This window comes from Telmatherina bonti, assembly GCF_933228915.1.
Source record: "Telmatherina bonti genome assembly, chromosome: 8".
NCBI lineage: Eukaryota > Metazoa > Chordata > Actinopteri > Atheriniformes > Telmatherinidae > Telmatherina > Telmatherina bonti.
The window spans coordinates 2,018,938-2,037,864 of NC_136626.1; the positions used below are offsets into that span (position 1 = coordinate 2,018,938).

At 51.0% G+C, this 18,927-nt stretch overlaps 1 protein-coding gene across 1 annotated transcript in view; it reads right to left on the reverse strand.

Moving 5' to 3' along the window:
* Nucleotides 1-249: 249 nt before the first annotated feature.
* LOC306759488 (multiple PDZ domain protein-like) overlaps nucleotides 250-18,927 on the reverse strand; it is a gene marked incomplete at both ends in the record, with an annotated part of 123,458 nt that continues 104,780 nt past the window's right edge. Inside the window, 2 exons of the mRNA XM_079245156.1 lie at nucleotides 250-396; nucleotides 16,468-16,591. Of these exons, the coding sequence (XP_079101282.1) occupies nucleotides 250-396; nucleotides 16,468-16,591 (271 nt within the window). The remainder of the gene's footprint in view (nucleotides 397-16,467; nucleotides 16,592-18,927) is intronic.

Sequence of the window (18,927 nt, forward strand, 5' to 3'; positions counted from 1 at the left end):
CGAAAGCTAAATCTGAGAAATATGAACACCCCGTGTGACCCACTAGTACCTTGACCCAAAGGCTCAGAAACACCAGAGTCCCAGTTTCACTTCTTTCTCACTGGCTTTGTGACGATGTTCCAGTATGAAACCAGTGAAGTATTTTAGGGGTTTGCTAGAGACAGATCACATTCGCAGTGAGATGTCCTGGTAACGCATGTTGGAACTGCTCATCCTCTGAAAGCCACAGATGCAGTGAGTGTGTGTGTGTTATGACAGGATGTCCAGTGTAACGGTCCCTTTCTGCTTCTTTAGGATGGTGACCGCCTGCTCGTGGGTCACCCCCAGCAGACTCACTCCATTCACCGCCAGGATCTGATCACCACGCTTAAGACGACCGTCCATCGCTGCCGCTCCCTGAGACACAGAGGATGGGACTTAGAAACAGATCTGGATCATATCTAACATTTACCTTCATTCATGCAGGATATGAACAGATCCAAACAGCAAAGGTCCTGACGTAGAGCCTTGTGGTACGCCTCCATCTGAATGAATGTGGACCACATATATTGACAGAGTAGGGTAGTGCTGCCATCATTCGGCCACCCGGAGAACTACAAACATTTTAATCTGTGATCATTACTTATTAGATCAGATTTGAATCAGTTAAAAGGAATCTGTTGTGTCTTTTTTTATTTAATAAAATCCTGCCTGTGAAATCTGAACCACCTACATCTGATGAGCTGATGTTTACGTGACAGATTTTTATTAGGGGTGGGACTCTTTCAAAAATTATTATAATTAATTACAGGCTTTGTAATTAATTCATCTTGATTAATCGCATTTTAATCACATAATGGAATTTGGCCCAAAAAGCAACATTTTTTTCATTGACATGGAGTTTATACACGTAAAAATAGTAAGAGAGATTAATATAACAAACTCAAACTCTATTAATGTCTGGATAAATCAATTTAACTGTGAAACATTAAAAGACATAGAAAACATCCTGGCCAAAACTTAACAGACCCAAAGTTAGTGTCATTTTAAATACACTGCTCAAAAAAATAAAGGGAACACCTAAACAACTCCAAGTCAACCAGACTTCTGTGAAATGGAACTGTCCACTTAGGAAGCAACACTGATTGACAATCAGTTCCACCTGCTGTTGTGCAAATGGAAAAGACAACAGGTGGAAATTATAGGCAATTGGCAAGACACACCCAATAAAGGAGTGGTTCTGCAGGTGGAGACCACAGACCACTTCTCAGTTCCGGTGCTTTCTGGATGATGTTTTGGTCTGAATGCTGGCGGTGCTTTCACTCTAGTGGTAGCATGAGACGGAGTCTACAACCCACACAAGTGGCTCAGGTAGTGCAGCTCATCCAGGATGGCACATCAATGCCAGCTGTGGCAAGAAGGTTTGCTGTGTCTGTCAGCGTCGTGTCCAGAGCATGGAGGCGCTACCAGGAGACAGGCCAGTACATCAGGAGACGTGGAGGAGGCCGTGGGAGGGCAACAACCCAGCAGCAGGACCGCTACCTCCTTCTTTGTGCAAGGAGGAACAGGAGGAGCACTGCCAGAGCCCTGCAGAATGAGCTCCAGCAGGACACAAATGTGTCTGCTCCAACAGTCAGAAACAGACTCCATGAGGGTGGTATGAGGGCCCGACGTCCACAGGTGGGGGTTGTGCTTCCAGCCCAACACCATGCAGGACGTTTGGTGTTTGCCAGAGAACACCAAGATTGGTAAATTCTCCACTGGCGCCCTGAGCTCTTCACAGATGGAAGCAGGTTCACACTGAGCACATGTGACAGACGTGACGGAGTCTGGAGACGCCGTGGAGAACGTTCTGCTGCCTGCAACATCCTCCAGCACAAGGGCGGAGTGGGTAATCGGGAGTGTCGGGAGGATTCCTTGTGGGCCGCTTCCTTCATGGGCCGGTCGGTCGGCATCAAGGAAAAATACTCATAAAATACTCGGTAGATTATGAATGAATCTTTGCAGCGCTGTCCGCTCTGAATCGACCTGTTCTTTAGGAGACGGCATCGGCAGTTTTGGAGCTACCATGTGACACAAACACCCCCTTGCATTGCTCACAGTTGGTTGAGTCCATCACAGCGCGTCTTAACAACCAGAAAGTCGAGGCAGGGTAGAGAAGCAGGTCAGCCCGCTGTTTGGGAGGAAAAATGGATCGGAAGAGACCAGGTGGGGCTGAAAAAGCCAGGTTAAAGAAGAGGAAAGCACTATTTGAGGATGCTGCCAAATGTGCAAAGATCACAGAAATATTTTCTGAAAGACACACAGAAGGGGCAAATGGTAAGGGAGGTATAACGTTAAGCCTAACAGATAATTTAACTATAAACCTCGTCACTTTGAACGTTGTGCTACGTTACCACTGTTCTGCCCTTTGTAAAGTTGCATTTAAGTTTTTATTTTAAGTCTTTATTTTATACGTTGGTCTGTAGCGGCCCATTGTGGGTTTGTAGTGCTGTTTTATTTAGGAAAAGAAAAACGTAAAAAGTCAAGATGGCCGAACGCAGTGCCGTGTCGTTTGTATGATGAACTTGTATTTCACTGAAAAAAAAAAAACAAAAAAAAAAAAACACAAAAGTAAAACGATTGTTGCCTTAGACAATGTGTCCGTAAGTATGAAAATGTGCAGATATTAATTTTGTGTTTATTTTATTGTAGCATATGTGTATTTTTTTGTGCAAGTTATGATCCAGATTGATATTAGCTTTAAATTAGCATGTCATTACTCATTAGCATTTTGGTACAAAGACTTGTAATATTCAGTGTAGGGCTGCACAATTAATTGTTAAAGAATCGCGATCTCGATTCATATTTGTATATGATCTCATTTTCAAATGATGACGATTTAAAAAAAACAAAACACATGTACCGCATTTCGAACTGGAACATCACATTAAAACAAGCACTCCCTGTTTCTCCCTCAACAAATGACAACGGCGGATCCTTATACCACGTGTCACAAATTTTCTCACTAAATCTGGCGACTTTCCAGACCCCCTTGGCAACTTTTTGTTTGTTTAAATCGACGAGTGACAAATCTAGCAACTTTTACTGGAGTTACTGGAGACGTTTCTGGTGTTTTGGCGACTGACTTGAAAGCACATCTTGTTTAGCAGTGACTGTCAGGAACGAGCGGTGGGAGCCTCTCCCCATCATAAAGCACTCCCAGCCGGCCAGAGGAGCAGAGAGGACACCTGCACAAGTCCACGTGCACAGTCACAATGAATAGTGCACGTGCAAATCCACCGCCAATCCCAGCCTGGCTTACAGAGTGGGATGTAAACTAACATCATTTCTGTTGTCTCTGTTTGGTCCATTTAGATTGTTAGTTTAAACTGTCCATATGCTGTAATGTAATGGACGTTGTAGGAGAGAGGAATAATGTGGGAGAAACAAAAGATAAGTCAAAACCACCCTAAATATGTTTAGTACTATGAATAAACTCTTTTTATTTATTTATTTATTTTTTGCCATTGCAATAGGCTATCACTTTAAAAAAGTAGATTGTGAATCCCTTTAGAGCCACTTTGCAGAAATCACTTTTGTCCTCCATTGTTAAATGTCAGAATATCAAATTTAACCAAATGACTGCTGTGTGAAGTTTCTAGCTTTATGTCCAACCCTCCTGTTTTTTATATTGTAAGAAAATACAAACCTCTCATCACCTTATGTGAAGAAAAAATATTGTTAAAAAATGTTACTATTAAAATTATTCATAGTTTTTGTGTGTAAGAGAAGACAACAGACATTTATTTTTATGTTCAGTGTCAGCTGTTGCAAAGTTGATGTCCCAGTAATACGTGTAATATTTAAAGTATATTTATATTGGAAAAATATCCTGAAAGAATCATGATCTCAATTCTAAGCAAAAAAAAAAAAATCTTGATTTTAATTTTATCCAGAATTATGCAGCCCTAATACAGTGGCTAATACACGTTTTGTATTGTTTTCAGTTTTATGGTTGGTCAGAGAGGACAATGGCTGAACGCCATTCTTCAATAAATCAGCTCAAGGATACTAAAGTCTGTTTATTGGAGCACCGTTATCTTGCAGTCTAACCTTGTAAAAAGTAACTTGGGATGAGGACGGCACAACCACAACTAGTAACCAAACTAAACTTTAGCATTTAAAAGATAAACATGTATACATTGTATACACAGGCAATGGCTACTGAAATAAATGTCAATATTTTAAAAGTATATTTTGAATAATTTAAATTATAATAGTGTGCTGTAAAAGAATCCCATTATTGCGTACTTTTTGTAGCATCTGAGGAGCAAAGCCTGGCAGGCAATATCAATGACACTGAAATTAGGGAGGGGACAGCTGAATGGAGTGGTAAGTGAAAAAGTTGTAACAAAACTTGTTTTTTAAGAACTGTTTAAAGTTCATTGTGTTGAATACATTAACATACCAAAGATATTGTTTGTGTCTTGACATTATTATGTCTATCTGCATATGATTTTATAGGTGAAGGCGATGAGGAGAGAAGGGATAAAAAGACAGTGCTCAGTGAGTCTCAAGGCCAGGGTTTTCCACAAGCACTGGGACAAGGAGCAGCCCAGGGTTTTCCACAAGCACTGGGACAAGGAGCAGCCCAGGGTTTTCCACAGGGACAAGGAGCAGCCCAGGGTTTTCCACAGGGACAAGAAGCAGCCCAGGGTTTTCCACAAGCACTGGGACAAGAAGCAGCGCAGGGTTTTCCACAAGCACTGGGACAAGAAGCAGCCCAGGGTTTTCCACAGGGACAAGGAGCAGCCCAGGGTTTTCCACAGGGACAAGAAGCAGCCCAGGGTTTTCCACAAGCACTGGGACAAGAAGCAGCCCAGGGTTTTCCACAAGCACGAGGACAAGGAGCAGCCCAGGGTTTTCCACAGGGACAAGAAGCAGCCCAGGGTTTTCCACAGGGACAAGAAGCAGCCCAGGGTTTTCCACAGGGACAAGAAGCAGCCCAGGGTTTTCCACAGGGACAAGAAGCAGCCCAGGGTTTTCCACAGGCACAGGGACAAGAAGCAGCCCAGGGTTTTCCACAGGGACAAGGAGCAGCCCAGGGTTTTCCACAAGCACTGGGACAAGGAGCAGCCCAGGGTTTTCCACAAGCACTGGGACAAGGAGCAGCCCAGGGTTTTCCACAAGCACTGGGACAAGGAGCAGCCCAGGGTTTTCCACAGGGACAAGGAGCAGCCCAGGGTTTTCCACAGGGACAAGGAGCAGCCCAGGGTTTTCCACAGGGACAAGAAGCAGCCCAGGGTTTTCCACAGGGACAAGAAGCAGCCCAGGGTTTTCCACAAGCACTGGGACAAGGAGCAGCCCAGGGTTTTCCACAAGCACTGGGACAAGGAGCAGCCCAGGGTTTTCCACAAGCACTGGGACAAGGAGCAGCCCAGGGTTTTCCACAGGGACAAGGAGCAGCCCAGGGTTTTCCACAGGCACAGGGACAAGAAGCAGCCCAGGGTTTTCCACAGGGACAAGGAGCAGCCCAGGGTTTTCCACAAGCACTGGGACAAGGAGCAGCCCAGGGTTTTCCACAAGCACAGGGACAAGAAGCAGCCCAGGGTTTTCCACAAGCACTGGGACAAGAAGCAGCCCAGGGTTTTCCACAGGGACAAGAAGCAGCCCAGGGTTTTCCACAAGCACTGGGACAAGGAGCAGCCCAGGGTTTTCCACAAGCACAGGGACAAGAAGCAGCCCAGGGTTTTCCACAGGGACAAGAAGCAGCCCAGGGTTTTCCACAAGCACAGGGACAAGAAGCAGCCCAGGGTTTTCCACAAGCACTGGGACAAGGAGCAGCCCAGGGTTTTCCACAAGCACAGGGACAAGAAGCAGCCCAGGGTTTTCCACAGGCACAGGGAGAGGAAGCAGCCCAGGGTTTTCCACAAGCACAGGGACAAGAAGCAGCCCAGGGTTTTCCACAGGGACAAGGAGCAGCCCAGGGTTTTCCACAAGCACAGGGACAAGGAGCAGCCCAGGGTTTTCCACAGGGACAAGGAGCAGCCCAGGGTTTTCCACAAGCACAGGGACAAGAAGCAGCGCAGGGTTTTCCACAAGCACTGGGACAAGGAGCAGCCCAGGGTTTTCCACAAGCACTGGGACAAGAAGCAGCCCAGGGTTTTCCACAGGGAAAAGAAGCAGCGCAGGGTTTTCCACAAGCACTGGGACAAGGAGCAGCCCAGGGTTTTCCACAAGCACTGGGACAAGAAGCAGCCCAGGGTTTTCCACAGGGTTTTCCACAGGGACAAGAAGCAGCCCAGGGTTTTCCACAGGGACAAGAAGCAGCCCAGGGTTTTCCACAAGCACTGGGACAAGAAGCAGCCCAGGGTTTTCCACAAGCACAGGGACAAGAAGCAGCCCAGGGTTTTCCACAAGCACAGGGACAAGGAGCAGCCCAGGGTTTTCCACAAGCACTGGGACAAGGAGCAGCCCAGGGTTTTCCACAAGCACTGGGACAAGAAGCAGCCCAGGGTTTTCCACAAGCACTGGGACAAAGAGCAGCCCAGGGTTTTCCACAAGCACAGGGACAAGAAGCAGCCCAGGGTTTTCCACAAGCACTGGGATAAGAAGCAGCCCAGGGTTTTCCACAAGCACAGGGACAAGAAGCAGCCCAGGGTTTTCCACAGGCACAGGGACAAGGAGCAGCCCAGGGTTTTCCACAGGCACAGGGACAAGAAGCAGCCCAGGGTTTTCCACAAGCACTGGGACAAGGAGCAGCCCAGGGTTTTCCACAAGCACTGGGACAAGAAGCAGCCCAGGGTTTTCCACAGGGACAAGAAGCAGCCCAGGGTTTTCCACAAGCACTGGGAAAAGAAGCAGCCCAGGGTTTTCCACAAGCACTGGGAAAAGAAGCAGCCCAGGGTTTTCCACTGGGACAAGAAGCAGCCCAGGGTTTTCCACAAGCACTGGGACAAGGAGCAGCCCAGGGTTTTCCACAAGCACTGGGACAAGAAGCAGCCCAGGGTTTTCCACAAGCACTGGGACAAGGAGCAGCCCAGGGTTTTCCACAAGCACTGGGAAAAGAAGCAGCCCAGGGTTTTCCACAAGCACTGGGACAAGAAGCAGCCCAGGGTTTTCCACAGGCACAGGGAGAGGAAGCAGCCCAGGGTTTTCCACAAGCACTGGGACAAGAAGCAGCCCAGGGTTTTCCACAAGCACTGGGACAAGAAGCAGCCCAGGGTTTTCCACAAGCACTGGGACAAGAAGCAGCCCAGGGTTTTCCACAAGCACTGGGACAAGGAGCAGCCCAGGGTTTTCCACAAGCACTGGGACAAGGAGCAGCCCAGGGTTTTCCACAGGCACAGGGACAAGAAGCAGCCCAGGGTTTTCCACAAGCACTGGGACAAGAAGCAGCCCAGGGTTTTCCACAAGCACTGGGACAAGGAGCAGCCCAGGGTTTTCCACAAGCACTGGGACAAGGAGCAGCCCAGGGTTTTCCACAAGCACTGGGACAAGGAGCAGCCCAGGGTTTTCCACAAGCACAGGGACAAGGAGCAGCCCAGGGTTTTCCACAAGCACAGGGACAAGGAGCAGCCCAGGGTTTTCCACAAGCACAGGGACAAGCAGCAGCCCAGGGTTTTCCACAAGCACAGGGACAAGGAGCAGCCCAGGGTTTTCCACAGGGACAAGAAGCAGCCCAGGGTTTTCCACAAGCACAGGGACAAGGAGCAGCCCAGGGTTTTCCACAGGGACAAGAAGCAGCCCAGGGTTTTCCACAGGGACAAGGAGCAGCCCAGGGTTTTCCACAAGCACAGGGACAAGAAGCAGCCCAGGGTTTTCCACAGGGACAAGAAGCAGCCCAGGGTTTTCCACAGGGACAAGGAGCAGCCCAGGGTTTTCCACAAGCACAGGGACAAGAAGCAGCCCAGGGTTTTCCACAGGGACAAGAAGCAGCCCAGGGTTTTCCACAGGGACAAGGAGCAGCCCAGGGTTTTCCACAGGGATAAGAAGTAACACAGGGTTTCCCCTCCTTGTAAATGTTTTTCACAACTTTCAGTGCTACAGCATCAACCTCTGGGAAGCTACAATGAAAACAATGACATAATGTCCCAAATTTTGCATCGTTTTTCAAAAATGTCAAAAATAAAACAACATGGCTCATGAGGCAGGCATTGCCAAGGTCCAAGATCAACGAAAATAATATATTTAGATTATTTGGACCTTGGAGAATGGGAATAATATCAGTTTGTATATGTTTGATGAAAAAGGTCAAATTTCAAGAGGTATAAGCGAACATGCAAGGGCCCTATCAGGGCTTTTCTTTTCCAGCAGTCTCCTGCACAGATTCATGTTTGGTGTTATGCACATATCTTAAATCTAGTGCTGGCAGACACAACAAGCAGTGTTGTTGAAAATGCATCCCTCTTTTCGTTGCTTAATGATGTAGCAGTTTTTCTGAGAGAGTCACATAAGCGTATGGAAGTGTGGGAAGAGACCTCTGAGGACAGGCGTCACAGGAGACTGATTCCAATAGGGGAAACCAGGTGGTGGGCTAAGGATCAGGCCCTTCGTAAAGTCTTTGGGTGTTTTGGTAATCCACACGATGATGCACTGTATGTTGACTTGCTGTTGACCCTAAACACAGTTATGTCAGATGGGGGTATGAAGCCAACAGAAAAGGCAAAAGCAAGGGCTTCAATGAAATTCTTCTAAAATTTGAGACGGTTCTAACTGCTCAAATCTTTCTACGCATTTTTCAACACACCTCACCCCTCTCTAAATACTTGCAGACCCAAGGTATGGACATTTTGTCAGCTCAGAGGCTTGTCGAGGGGATGAGCAGAACCCTAAACAATGTGTCAGAGACTTTGAGGCAGTGAAAATAGCAGCTGACGTGTTTGTTAATTGGGCTAATGAAAAGCTTCAGGAGGTGGAAAGTTGTGAGCTTGTGGTACAGGCTGTACTTCCAGAGAGGGGGCTGAGAAAAAAGAAAAGGATGCCAGGAGAGCTTTTAGAGGATATTCCAGTAGCCTCACCTGAGGCTGCTTTTCAGGTGAATGTCCATAATATCATTCTGGACACTGTGGCAAGTAGCATACATTTGAGGTTTGCAGCAAAGGCCAAACTTGTCTCAGATTTTCTTGCCTTGATCCTAAAAACTTTTTAGAGATAAGGCTTAATGGACTCACCAGCTCAGCACTTAAAGAAATAAGCAAAAGTCTGCTTAGGTTTGATGAGAGAGCCACAGTGAGTGCTTTCCAAACAGACCTGACCGGTCTAGCATCCCAGAGGCATCGGCTCAGAAAGTCCCCTCTGGAGGATTTTACTGTCAGGACAGGTACTGAGACGGCCCAGGAAGGCCATGAGGGCTCAGGTGTTCATATGTGTGTTATATGTGTTCACCATATACTGACACAATACAACCTCTTCACAGATGCCTACCCAGTTATTGGGCTGCCATACAAATTTCTGTTAACCCTTACATTGTCCCAAGTTGCATGCGAGAGAAGCGTCTCGTAGGCTACGGAGCACGCTCAGTCAGGAGCACTCGGAGGCTTTGATGCTCATGTCCACAGAAAAAGAAAATCTCATGTCCACTGACTGTGACAAAATCACGAATAAGATTGCAGAAACTAGTGCAGATTCTACTGTAGAGTTGTTGTGGTTATGTTTTTTCAAATGTTTAAAAATTAGTTCAACTGAGGCCTTGTTTCTTTGTTTACATAATAATACTGTGAAATATTTTTGTTTAACCGCAATTTTTTCATTATAATTATCTTTTGGTTATTTATTTATTTTCCATACTGGAATAAAACATTTGTATTACATGCTAATTTTTTTTTTGCCTTTTTAAAAATTATTTCATGGAGCAAAAAATGGGCTGGTCTTGGCCATTAAACTCCCGGGCTGAAAAGTTGTCCCACTCCGCCGCTGCTCCAGCAGGACCGGTTTGGCAGTGGGTCAGTAATGGTGTGGGGGGGCATTTCTTTGGAGGGCCGCACAGCCCTCCATGTGCTCGCCAGAGGTAGCCTGACTGCCATTAGGTACCGAGATGAGATCCTCAGACCCCTTGTGGGACCATATGCTGGTGCGGTTGGTCCTGGGTTCCTCCTAATGCAAGACAATGCTAGACCTCATGTGGCTGGAGTGTGTCAGCAGTTCCTGCAACACCAAGGCATTGATGTTATGGACCGGCCCGCCCGTTCCCCAGACCTGGATCCAGCTGAGCACATCTGGGACATCATGTCTCGCTCCATCCACCAACGCCAAGTTGCACCACAGACTGTCCAGGAGTTGGCAGATGCTTTAGTCCAGGTCTGGGAGGAGATCCCTCAGGAGAACATCCACCGCCTCATCAGGAGCATGCCCAGGCGTTGTAGGGAGGTCATACAGGCACGCGGAGGCCACACACACTACTGAGCCTCATTCTGACTTGTTTAAAGGACATTACATCAAAGTTGGATCAGCCTGTAGTCTGTTTTTCCACTTTCATTTAGAGTAGAACTCCAAATCCAGACCTCCATGGGTTGATATGTTTGATTTTCATTGATAGTTTATGTGTGATTTTCTTGTATTTAATAAAAATATTTAATTCTTTCAGATCTACAACGTGGTACTTTAATGTTCCCTTTAGTTTTAGTTTTAGAGCAGCGTAGTTTAACAGTCTGAACAAGTCGGCAGAATGTTCCAGTAACTTCATGTTTTCATCCACATAATAAACAGGAATTTCTGACAGAGAAGCAGGAGGCGTTAACCAGCACCTCCTCTCCGACTGCAGGAGGCCGGAGGTGGTGCTGCTAACAGAGAGGAGGTGCTGCTAACAGAGAGGAGGTGCAGCTGACAGAGAGGAGGTGCAGCTAACAGAGAGGAGGTGCTGATAAAAGAGGAAGTGCTGCTAACAGAGAGGAGGTGCTGCTGACAGAGAGGAGGTGCTGCTGACAGAGAGGAGTTGCTGCTAACAGAGAGGAGGTGCAGCTAACAGAGAGGAGGTGCTGATAAAAGAGGAAGTGCTGCTAACAGAGAGGAGGTGCTGCTGACAGAGAGGAGGTGCTGCTGACAGAGAGGAGGTGCTGATAAAAGAGGAGGTGCTGCTAACAGAGAGGAGGTGCTGCTGACAGAGAGTAGGTGCTGCTAACAGAGAGGAGGTGCAGCTGACAGAGAGGAGGTGCTGATAAAAGAGGAGGTGCTGCTAACAGAGAGGAGGTGCTGCTGACAGAGAGTAGGTGCTGCTAACAGAGAGGAGGTGTAGCTGACAGAGAGGAGGTGCTGATAAAAGAGAGGAGGTGCTGCTGACAGAGAGGAGGTGCTGATAAAAGAGGAGGTGCTGCTAACAGAGAGGAGGTGCTGCTGACAGAGAGGAGGTGCTGCTGACAGAGAGGAGGCGCTGCTGACAGAGAGGAGGTGCTGCTGACAGAGAGGAGGTGCTGCTGACAGAGAGGAGGCGCTGCTGACAGAGAGGAGGTGCTGCTGACAGAGAGGAGTTGCTGCTAACAGAGAGGAGGTGCAGCTGACAGAGAGGAGGTGCTGATAAAAGAGGAAGTGCTGCTAACAGAGAGGAGGTGCAGCTGACAGAGAGGAGGTGCTGATAAAAGAGAGGAGGTGCTGCTAACAGAGAGGAGGTGCAGCTGACAGAGAGGAGGTGCTGATAAAAGAGAGGAGGTGCTGATGACAGAGAGGAGGTGCTGCTAACAGAGGTGAGGTGCTGATAAAAGAGAGGAGGTGCTGCTAACAGAGAGGAGGTGCTGCTGACAGAGAGGAGGTGCTGCTAACAGAGAGGAGGTGCAGCTGACAGAGAGGAGGTGCTGATAAAAGAGAGGAGGTGCTGCTAACAGAGGTGAGGTGCTGATAAAAGAGAGGAGGTGCTGCTAACAGAGAGGAGGTGCTGCTGAAAGAGAGGAGGTGCTGATAAAAGAGAGGAGGTGCTACTGTCAGAGAGAAAGTGCTGATAAAAGAGAGGAGGTGCTGCTAACAGAGAGGAGGTGCTGCTGACAGAGAGGAGGTGCTGCTGACAGAGAGGAGGTGAGGTGCTGCTAAAAGAGAGGAGGTGCTGCTGACAGAGAGGAGGTGCTGCTAACAGAGAGGAGGTGCTGCTGAAAGAGAGGAGGTGCTGATAACAGAGAGGAGGTGCTGCTGAAAGAGAGGAGGTGCTGCCAACAGAGAGGAGGTGCAGCTGAAAGAGAGGAGGTGCTGATAAAAGAGAGGAGGTGCTACTGTCAGAGAGGAAGTGCTGATAAAAGAGAGGAGGTGCTGCCAACAGAGAGGAGGTGCTGCTAAAAGAGAGGAGGTGCTGCTGAAAGAGAGGAGGTGCTGATAAAAGAGAGGAGGTGCTACTGTCAGAGAGGAAGTGCTGATAAAAGAGAGGAGGTGCTGCTAACAGAGAGGAGGTGCTGCTGAAAGAGAAGAGGTGCTGCTAACAGAGAGGAGGTGCTGCTGAAAGAGAGGAGGTGCTGATAAAAGAGAGGAGGTGCAGCTAACATAGAGGAAGTCCTGATAACAGAGAGGAGGTGCTGCCAACAGAGAGGAGGTGCTGCTAACAGAGAGGAGGTGCTGCTAAAAGAGAGGATTTGCTGATAAAAGAGAGGAGGTGCTGCTGACAGAGAGGAGGTGCTGTTAACAGAGAGGAGGTGCTGCTGACAGAGAGGAGGTGCTGCTCACAGAGAGGAGGTGCAGCTGAAAGAGAGGAGGTGCTGCTAACAGAGAGGAGGCGCAGCTGACAAAGAGGAGGTGCTGCTAACAGAGAGGAGGTGCAGCTGACAGAGAGGAAGTGCTGATAAAACAGAGGAGGTGCTATTGACAGAGAGGAGGTGCTGCTAACAGAGAGGAGGTGCTGCAAACAGAGAGGAGGTGCTGATAAAAGAGGAAGTGCTGCTAACAGAGAGGAGGTGCTGCTGACAGAGAGGAGGTGCTGCTGACAGAGAGGAGGTGCAGCTGACAGAGAGGAGGTGCTGATAAAAGAGGAAGTGCTGCCAACAGAGAGGAGGTGCAGCTGACAGAGAGGAGGTGCTGATAAAAGAGAGGAGGTGCTGATAAAAGAGAGGAGGTGCTGCTAACAGAGAGGAGGTGCTGCTGACAGAGAGGAGGTGCTGCTAACAGAGAGGAGGTGCAGCTGACAGAGAGGAGGTGCTGATAAAAGAGAGGAGGTGCTGATGACAGAGAGGAGGTGCTGCTAACAGAGAGGAGGTGCTGCTGACAGAGAGGAGGTGCTGCTGACAGAGAGGAAGTGCTGATAACAGAGAGGAAGTGCTGCTAACAGAGAGGAGGTGCTGCTGACAGAGAGGAGGTGCTGCTAACAGAGAGGAGGTGCAGCTGACAGAGAGGAGGTGCTGATAAAAGAGAGGAGGTGCTGCTAACAGAGGTGAGGTGCTGATAAAAGAGAGGAGGTGCTGCTAACAGAGAGGAGGTGCTGCTGACAGAGAGGAGGTGCTGCTGACAGAGAGGAGGTGCTGCTGACAGAGAGGAGGTGAGGTGCTGCTAAAAGAGAGGAGGTGCTGCTGTCAGAGAGGAGGTGCTGCTAACAGAGAGGAGGTGCTGCTGAAAGAGAGGAGGTGCTGCTAAAAGAGAGGAAGTGCTGCTGACAGAGAGGAGGTGCTGATAAAAGAGAGGAGGTGCAGCTAACATAGAGGAAGTCCTGATAACAGAGAGGAGGTGCTGCTGAAAGAGAGGAGGTGCTGATAAAAGAGAGGAGGTGCTACTATCAGAGAGGAAGTGCTGATAAAAGAGAGGAGGTGCTGCTAACAGAGAGGAGGTGCTGCTGAAAGAGAAGAGGTGCTGCTAACAGAGAGGAGGTGCTGCTGAAAGAGAGGAGGTGCTGATAAAAGAGAGGAGGTGCAGCTAACATAGAGGAAGTCCTGATAACAGAGAGGAGGTGCTGCCAACAGAGAGGAGGTGCTGCTAACAGAGAGGAGGTGCTGCTAACAGAGGTGAGGTGCTGATAAAAGAGAGGAGGTGCTGCTAACAGAGAGGAGGTGCTGCTGACAGAGAGGAGGTGCTGCTGACAGAGAGGAGGTGCTGCTGACAGAGAGGAGGTGAGGTGCTGCTAAAAGAGAGGAGGTGCTGCTGTCAGAGAGGAGGTGCTGCTAACAGAGAGGAGGTGCTGCTGAAAGAGAGGAGGTGCTGCTAAAAGAGAGGAAGTGCTGCTGACAGAGAGGAGGTGCTGATAAAAGAGAGGAGGTGCAGCTAACATAGAGGAAGTCCTGATAACAGAGAGGAGGTGCTGCTAAAAGAGAAGAGGTGCTGCTAACAGAGAGGAGGTGCTGCTGAAAGAGAGGAGGTGCTGATAAAAGAGAGGAGGTGCTACTATCAGAGAGGAAGTGCTGATAAAAGAGAGGAGGTGCTGCTAACAGAGAGGAGGTGCTGCTGAAAGAGAAGAGGTGCTGCTAACAGAGAGGAGGTGCTGCTGAAAGAGAGGAGGTGCTGATAAAAGAGAGGAGGTGCAGCTAACATAGAGGAAGTCCTGATAACAGAGAGGAGGTGCTGCCAACAGAGAGGAGGTGCTGCTAACAGAGAGGAGGTGCTGCTAAAAGAGAGGAAGTGCTGATAACAGAGAGGAGGTGCTGGTGACAGTGAGGAGGTGCTGCTGCCAGAGAGGAGGTGCTGCTCACAGAGAGGAAGTGCTGATAATAAAGAGGAGGTGCTGTTTACAGAAAGGAGGTGCTGCTAACAGAGAGGAAGTGCTGCTGAAAGAGAGGAGGTGTTGCTAACAGAGAGGAGGTGCTGCTAACAGAGAGGAAGTGCTGCTGACAGAGAGGAGGTGCTGCTGACAGAAAGGAAGTGCTGATAATAAAGAGGAGGTGCTGCTTACAGAAAGGAGGTGCTGCTAACAGAGAGGAAGTGCTGCTGAAAGAAAGGAGGTGCTGCTGACAGAGAGGAGGTGCTGCTAACAGAGAGGAGGTGCTGCTGACAGAGAGGAAGTGCTGATAATAAAGAGGAGGTGCTGCTTACAGAAAGGAGGTGCTGCTAACAGAGAGGAAGTGCTGCTGAAAGAAAGGAGGTGCTGCTGACAGAGAGGAGGTGCTGCTAACAGAGAGGAGGTGCTGCTGACAGAGAGGAGGTGCTGCTAACAGAGAGGAGGTGCTGCTGACAGAGAGGAAGTGCTGATAATAAAGAGGAGGTGCTGATAATAAAGAGGAGGTGCTGCTTACAGAAAGGAAGTGCTGCTAACAGAGAGGAAGTGCTGCTGAAAGAAAGGAGGTGCTGCTGACAGAGAGGAGGTGCTGCTAACAGAGAGGAGGTGCTGCTGACAGAGAGGAAGTGCTGATAATAAAGAGGAGGTGCTGATAATAAAGAGGAGGTGCTGCTTACAGAAAGGAAGTGCTGCTAACAGAGAGGAAGTGCTGCTGAAAGAAAGGAGGTGCTGCTGACAGAGAGGAGGTGCTGCTAACAGAGAGGAGGTGCTGCTGACAGAGAGGAAGTGCTGCTAACAGAGAGGAGGTGCTGCTGAAAGAGAGGAGGTGCTGCTGACAGAGAGGAGGTGCTGCCAACAGAGAGGAGGTGCTGCTAACAGAGAGGAGGTGCTCCCGACAGAGAGGAGTTGCTGTTAAAAGAGAGGAGGTACTGCTGAATGGGAGGAGGTGCTGCTAACAGAGAGGAGGTGCTGCTGACAGAGAGGAGGTCCTGCTGACAGAGAGGAGGTGCTGCTGACAGAGAGGAAGTGCTGATAACAGAGAGGAGGTCCTGCTGACAGAGAGGAAGTGCTGATAACAGAGAGGAGGTGCTGCTGACAGAGAGGAGGTGCTGCTGACAGAGAGGAGGTCCTGCTGACAGAGAGGAGGTGCTGCTGACAGAGAGGAAGTGCTGATAACAGAGAGGAAGTGCTGATAACAGAGAGGAAGTGCTGCTAACAGAGAGGAGGTGCTGCTGACAGAGAGGAGGCGCTGCTGACAGAGAGGAGGTGCTGCTGACAGAGAGGAAGTGCTGCTAACAGAGAGGAGGTGCTGCTGACAGAGAGGAAGTGCTGCTGACAGAGAGGAAGTGCTGCTGACAGAGAGGAGGTGCTGCTGACAGAGAGGAGGTGCTGCTGACAGAGAGGAGGTGCTGCTAACAGAGAGGAAGTGCTGCTGACAGAGAGGAGGTGCTGCTGACAGAGAGGAAGTGCTGCTGACAGAGAGGAGGTGCTGCTGACAGAGAGGAGGTGCTGCTGAAAGAGAGGAAGTGCTGCTGACAGAGAGGAGGTGCTGCTGACAGAGAGGAGGTGCTGCTGACAGAGAGGAAGTGCTGCTGACAGAGAGGAGGTGCTGCTGACAGAGAGGAGGTGCTGCTGACAGAGAGGAGGTGCTGCTGAAAGAGAGGAGGCTCTGCTGACAGAGAGGAGGTGCTGCTGACAGAGAGGAGGTGCTGCTGACAGAGAGGAGGTGCTGCTGACACAGAGAGGAGGTGCTGCTGACAGAGAGGAGGTGCTGCTGACAGAGAGGAGGTGCTGCTGACACAGAGAGGAGGTGCTGCTGACAGAGAGGAAGTGCTGCTGACAGAGAGGAGGTGCTGCTGACAGAGAGGAGGTGCTGCTGACAGAGAGGAGGTTCTGACCTTGCTGAAGACCGTCTTTACGTAGATGGGCAGGTCTCCATGTGGACTTCCAAATCCTCCAACGATGCTGAAGCCGAGTCCTTCCGAGCCTTTCTCCAGACTGATGCTGCGGGGCTGGGGACCCCTGGGAAGGAAGGAGGGTCAGGTCCGGGTCCAGGGTCAGGTCCAGGTCCAGGTGCAGGGTCAGGTCCGGGTCCAGGGTTAGGTCCAGGGTCAGGTCCAGGTCCAGGTCCAGGTGCAGGGTCAGGACCAGGTTAAGTTGCAGGTCCAGGGTCAGGTCCAGGTCCAGGGTCAGGTCCAGGGTCAAGTCCAGGTCCAGGGTCAGGTCCAGGTCCAGGTGCAGGGTCAGGTCCGGGTCCAGGGTTAGGTCCAGGGTCAGGTCCAGGTCCAGGTCCAGGTGCAGGGTCAGGACCAGGTTAAGTTGCAGGTCCAGGGTCAGGTCCAGGTCCAGGGTCAGGTCCAGGGTCAGGTCCAGGGTCAAGTCCAGGTCCAGGGTCAGGTCCAGGTCCAGGTCCAGGGTCAAGTCCAGGTCCAGGGTCAGGTCCAGGTCCAGGTGCAGGGTCAGGTCCGGGTCCAGGGTTAGGTCCAGGGTCAGGTCCAGGTCCAGGTCCAGGTGCAGGGTCAGGACCAGGTTAAGTTGCAGGTCCAGGGTCAGGTCCAGGTCCAGGGTCAGGTCCAGGGTCAAGTCCAGGTCCAGGGTCAGGTCCAGGTCCAGGTCCAGGTCCAGGGTCAGGTCCAGGGTCAAGTCCAGGTCCAGGGTCAGGTATAGGGTCAGGTCCAGGTCTAGGGTCAGGTCCCGGTCCAGGGTCAGGTCCAGGGTCAGGTCCAGGTCCAGGTCCAGGGTCAGGTCCAGGTCCGGGGTCAGGTCCAGGGTCAGGTCCAGGTCTAGGGTCAGGTCCAGGTCCAGGGTCAGGTCCAGGTCCAGATCCAGGGTCAAGTCCAGTCCAGGTCCATTGTCAGGTCCAGGTCTAGGGTCAGGTCCAGGTCCAGTGTCAAGTCCAGGTCCAGGTCCCGGGTCAGGTCCAGGTCCGGGGTAAGGGTCAGGGTCAGGTGCAGGTCCAGGGTCAGGTATAGGGTCAGGTCCAGTTCCAGGTCCAGGGTCAGGTCCAGGGTCAGGTCCAGGTCCGGGGTAAGGGTCAGGGTCAGGTCCAGGTCCAGGTCCAGGGTCAGATCGAGGGTCAGGTCCAGGGTCCAGGGTCAGGTCCTGGTCCAGGTCCAGGGTCAAGTCCAGTCCAGGTCCATTGTCAGGTCCAGGTCCAGGGTCAGGTCCAGGTCCATGGTCAGGTCCAGGTCCAGGGTCAGGTCCAGGTCCAGGGTCAGGTCCAGGGTAAGGTCCAGGTCCAGGTCCATGGTCAGGTCCAGGTCCATGGTCAGGTCCAGGTCCAGGGTCAAGTCCAGGTCCAGGTCCAGGGTCAAGTCCAGGTCCAGGGTCAGGGACAGGTCCAGGGTCAGGGTCAGGTCCAGGGTCAAGTCCAGGTCCAGGTCCATTGTCAGGTCCAGGTCCAGGGTCAGGTATAGGGTCAGGTCCAGGTCCAGGGTCAGGTATAGGGTCAGGTCCAGGTCCAGGGTCAGGTCCAGGTCCAGGTCCAGGGTCAGGTCCAGGTCCAGGTCCAGGATCAGGTCCTGGGTCAGGTCCAGGTTAAGGTTCAGGTTCAGGTCCAGGTCCAGGGTCAGGTCCAGGTCCAGCGTCAACTCCAGGTCCAGGTCCAGGGTCAGAGTAAGGTCCAGGTCCAGGGACAGGTCCAGGTCCAGGTTCAGGTCCAGGGTCAAGTCCAGTCCAGGGTCAGGTCCAGGTCCAGTGTCAAGTCCAGGTCCAGGTCCAGGGTCAGGGTCAGGTCCAGGTCTAGGGTCAGGTATAGGGTCAGGTCCAGGTCCAGGGTCAAGTCCAGTCCAGGTCCAGGTCCAGGTCCAGGTCCAGGGTCAGGTCCAGGGTCAGGTCCAGGTCTAGGTCCAGGTCCAGGTCCAGGGTCAGGTCCAGGTCCAGGGTCAGGTCCAGGTCCAGTGTCAAGTCCAGGTCCAGGTCCAGGGTCAGGGTCAGGTCAAGGTCTACGGTCAGGTCCAGGTCCAGGGTCAGGCATAGGGTCAGGTCCAGATCCAGGTCCAGGGTCAGGTCCAGGTCCAGGGTCAGGAATTGGGTCAGGTCCAGGTCCAGATCCAGGATCAAGTCCAGTCCAGGTCCATTGTCAGGTCCAGGTCCAGGGTCAGGTCCAGGTCCAGTGTCAAGTCCAAGTCCAGGTCCAGGGTCAGGTCCAGGTCCGGGGTAAGGGTCAGGGTCAGGTCCAGGGTCACGTCCAGGGTCAAGTCCAGGGTCAGGTCCGGGGTCAGGTCCAGGTCCAGGGTCAGGTCCAGGTCCAGGTGCAGGGTCAGGTCCAGGTTAAGTTGCAGGTCCAGGGTCAGGTCCAGGTCCAGATCCAGGGTCAGGTCCAGGGTAAGGTCCAGGTCCAGGGTCAAGTCCAGGTC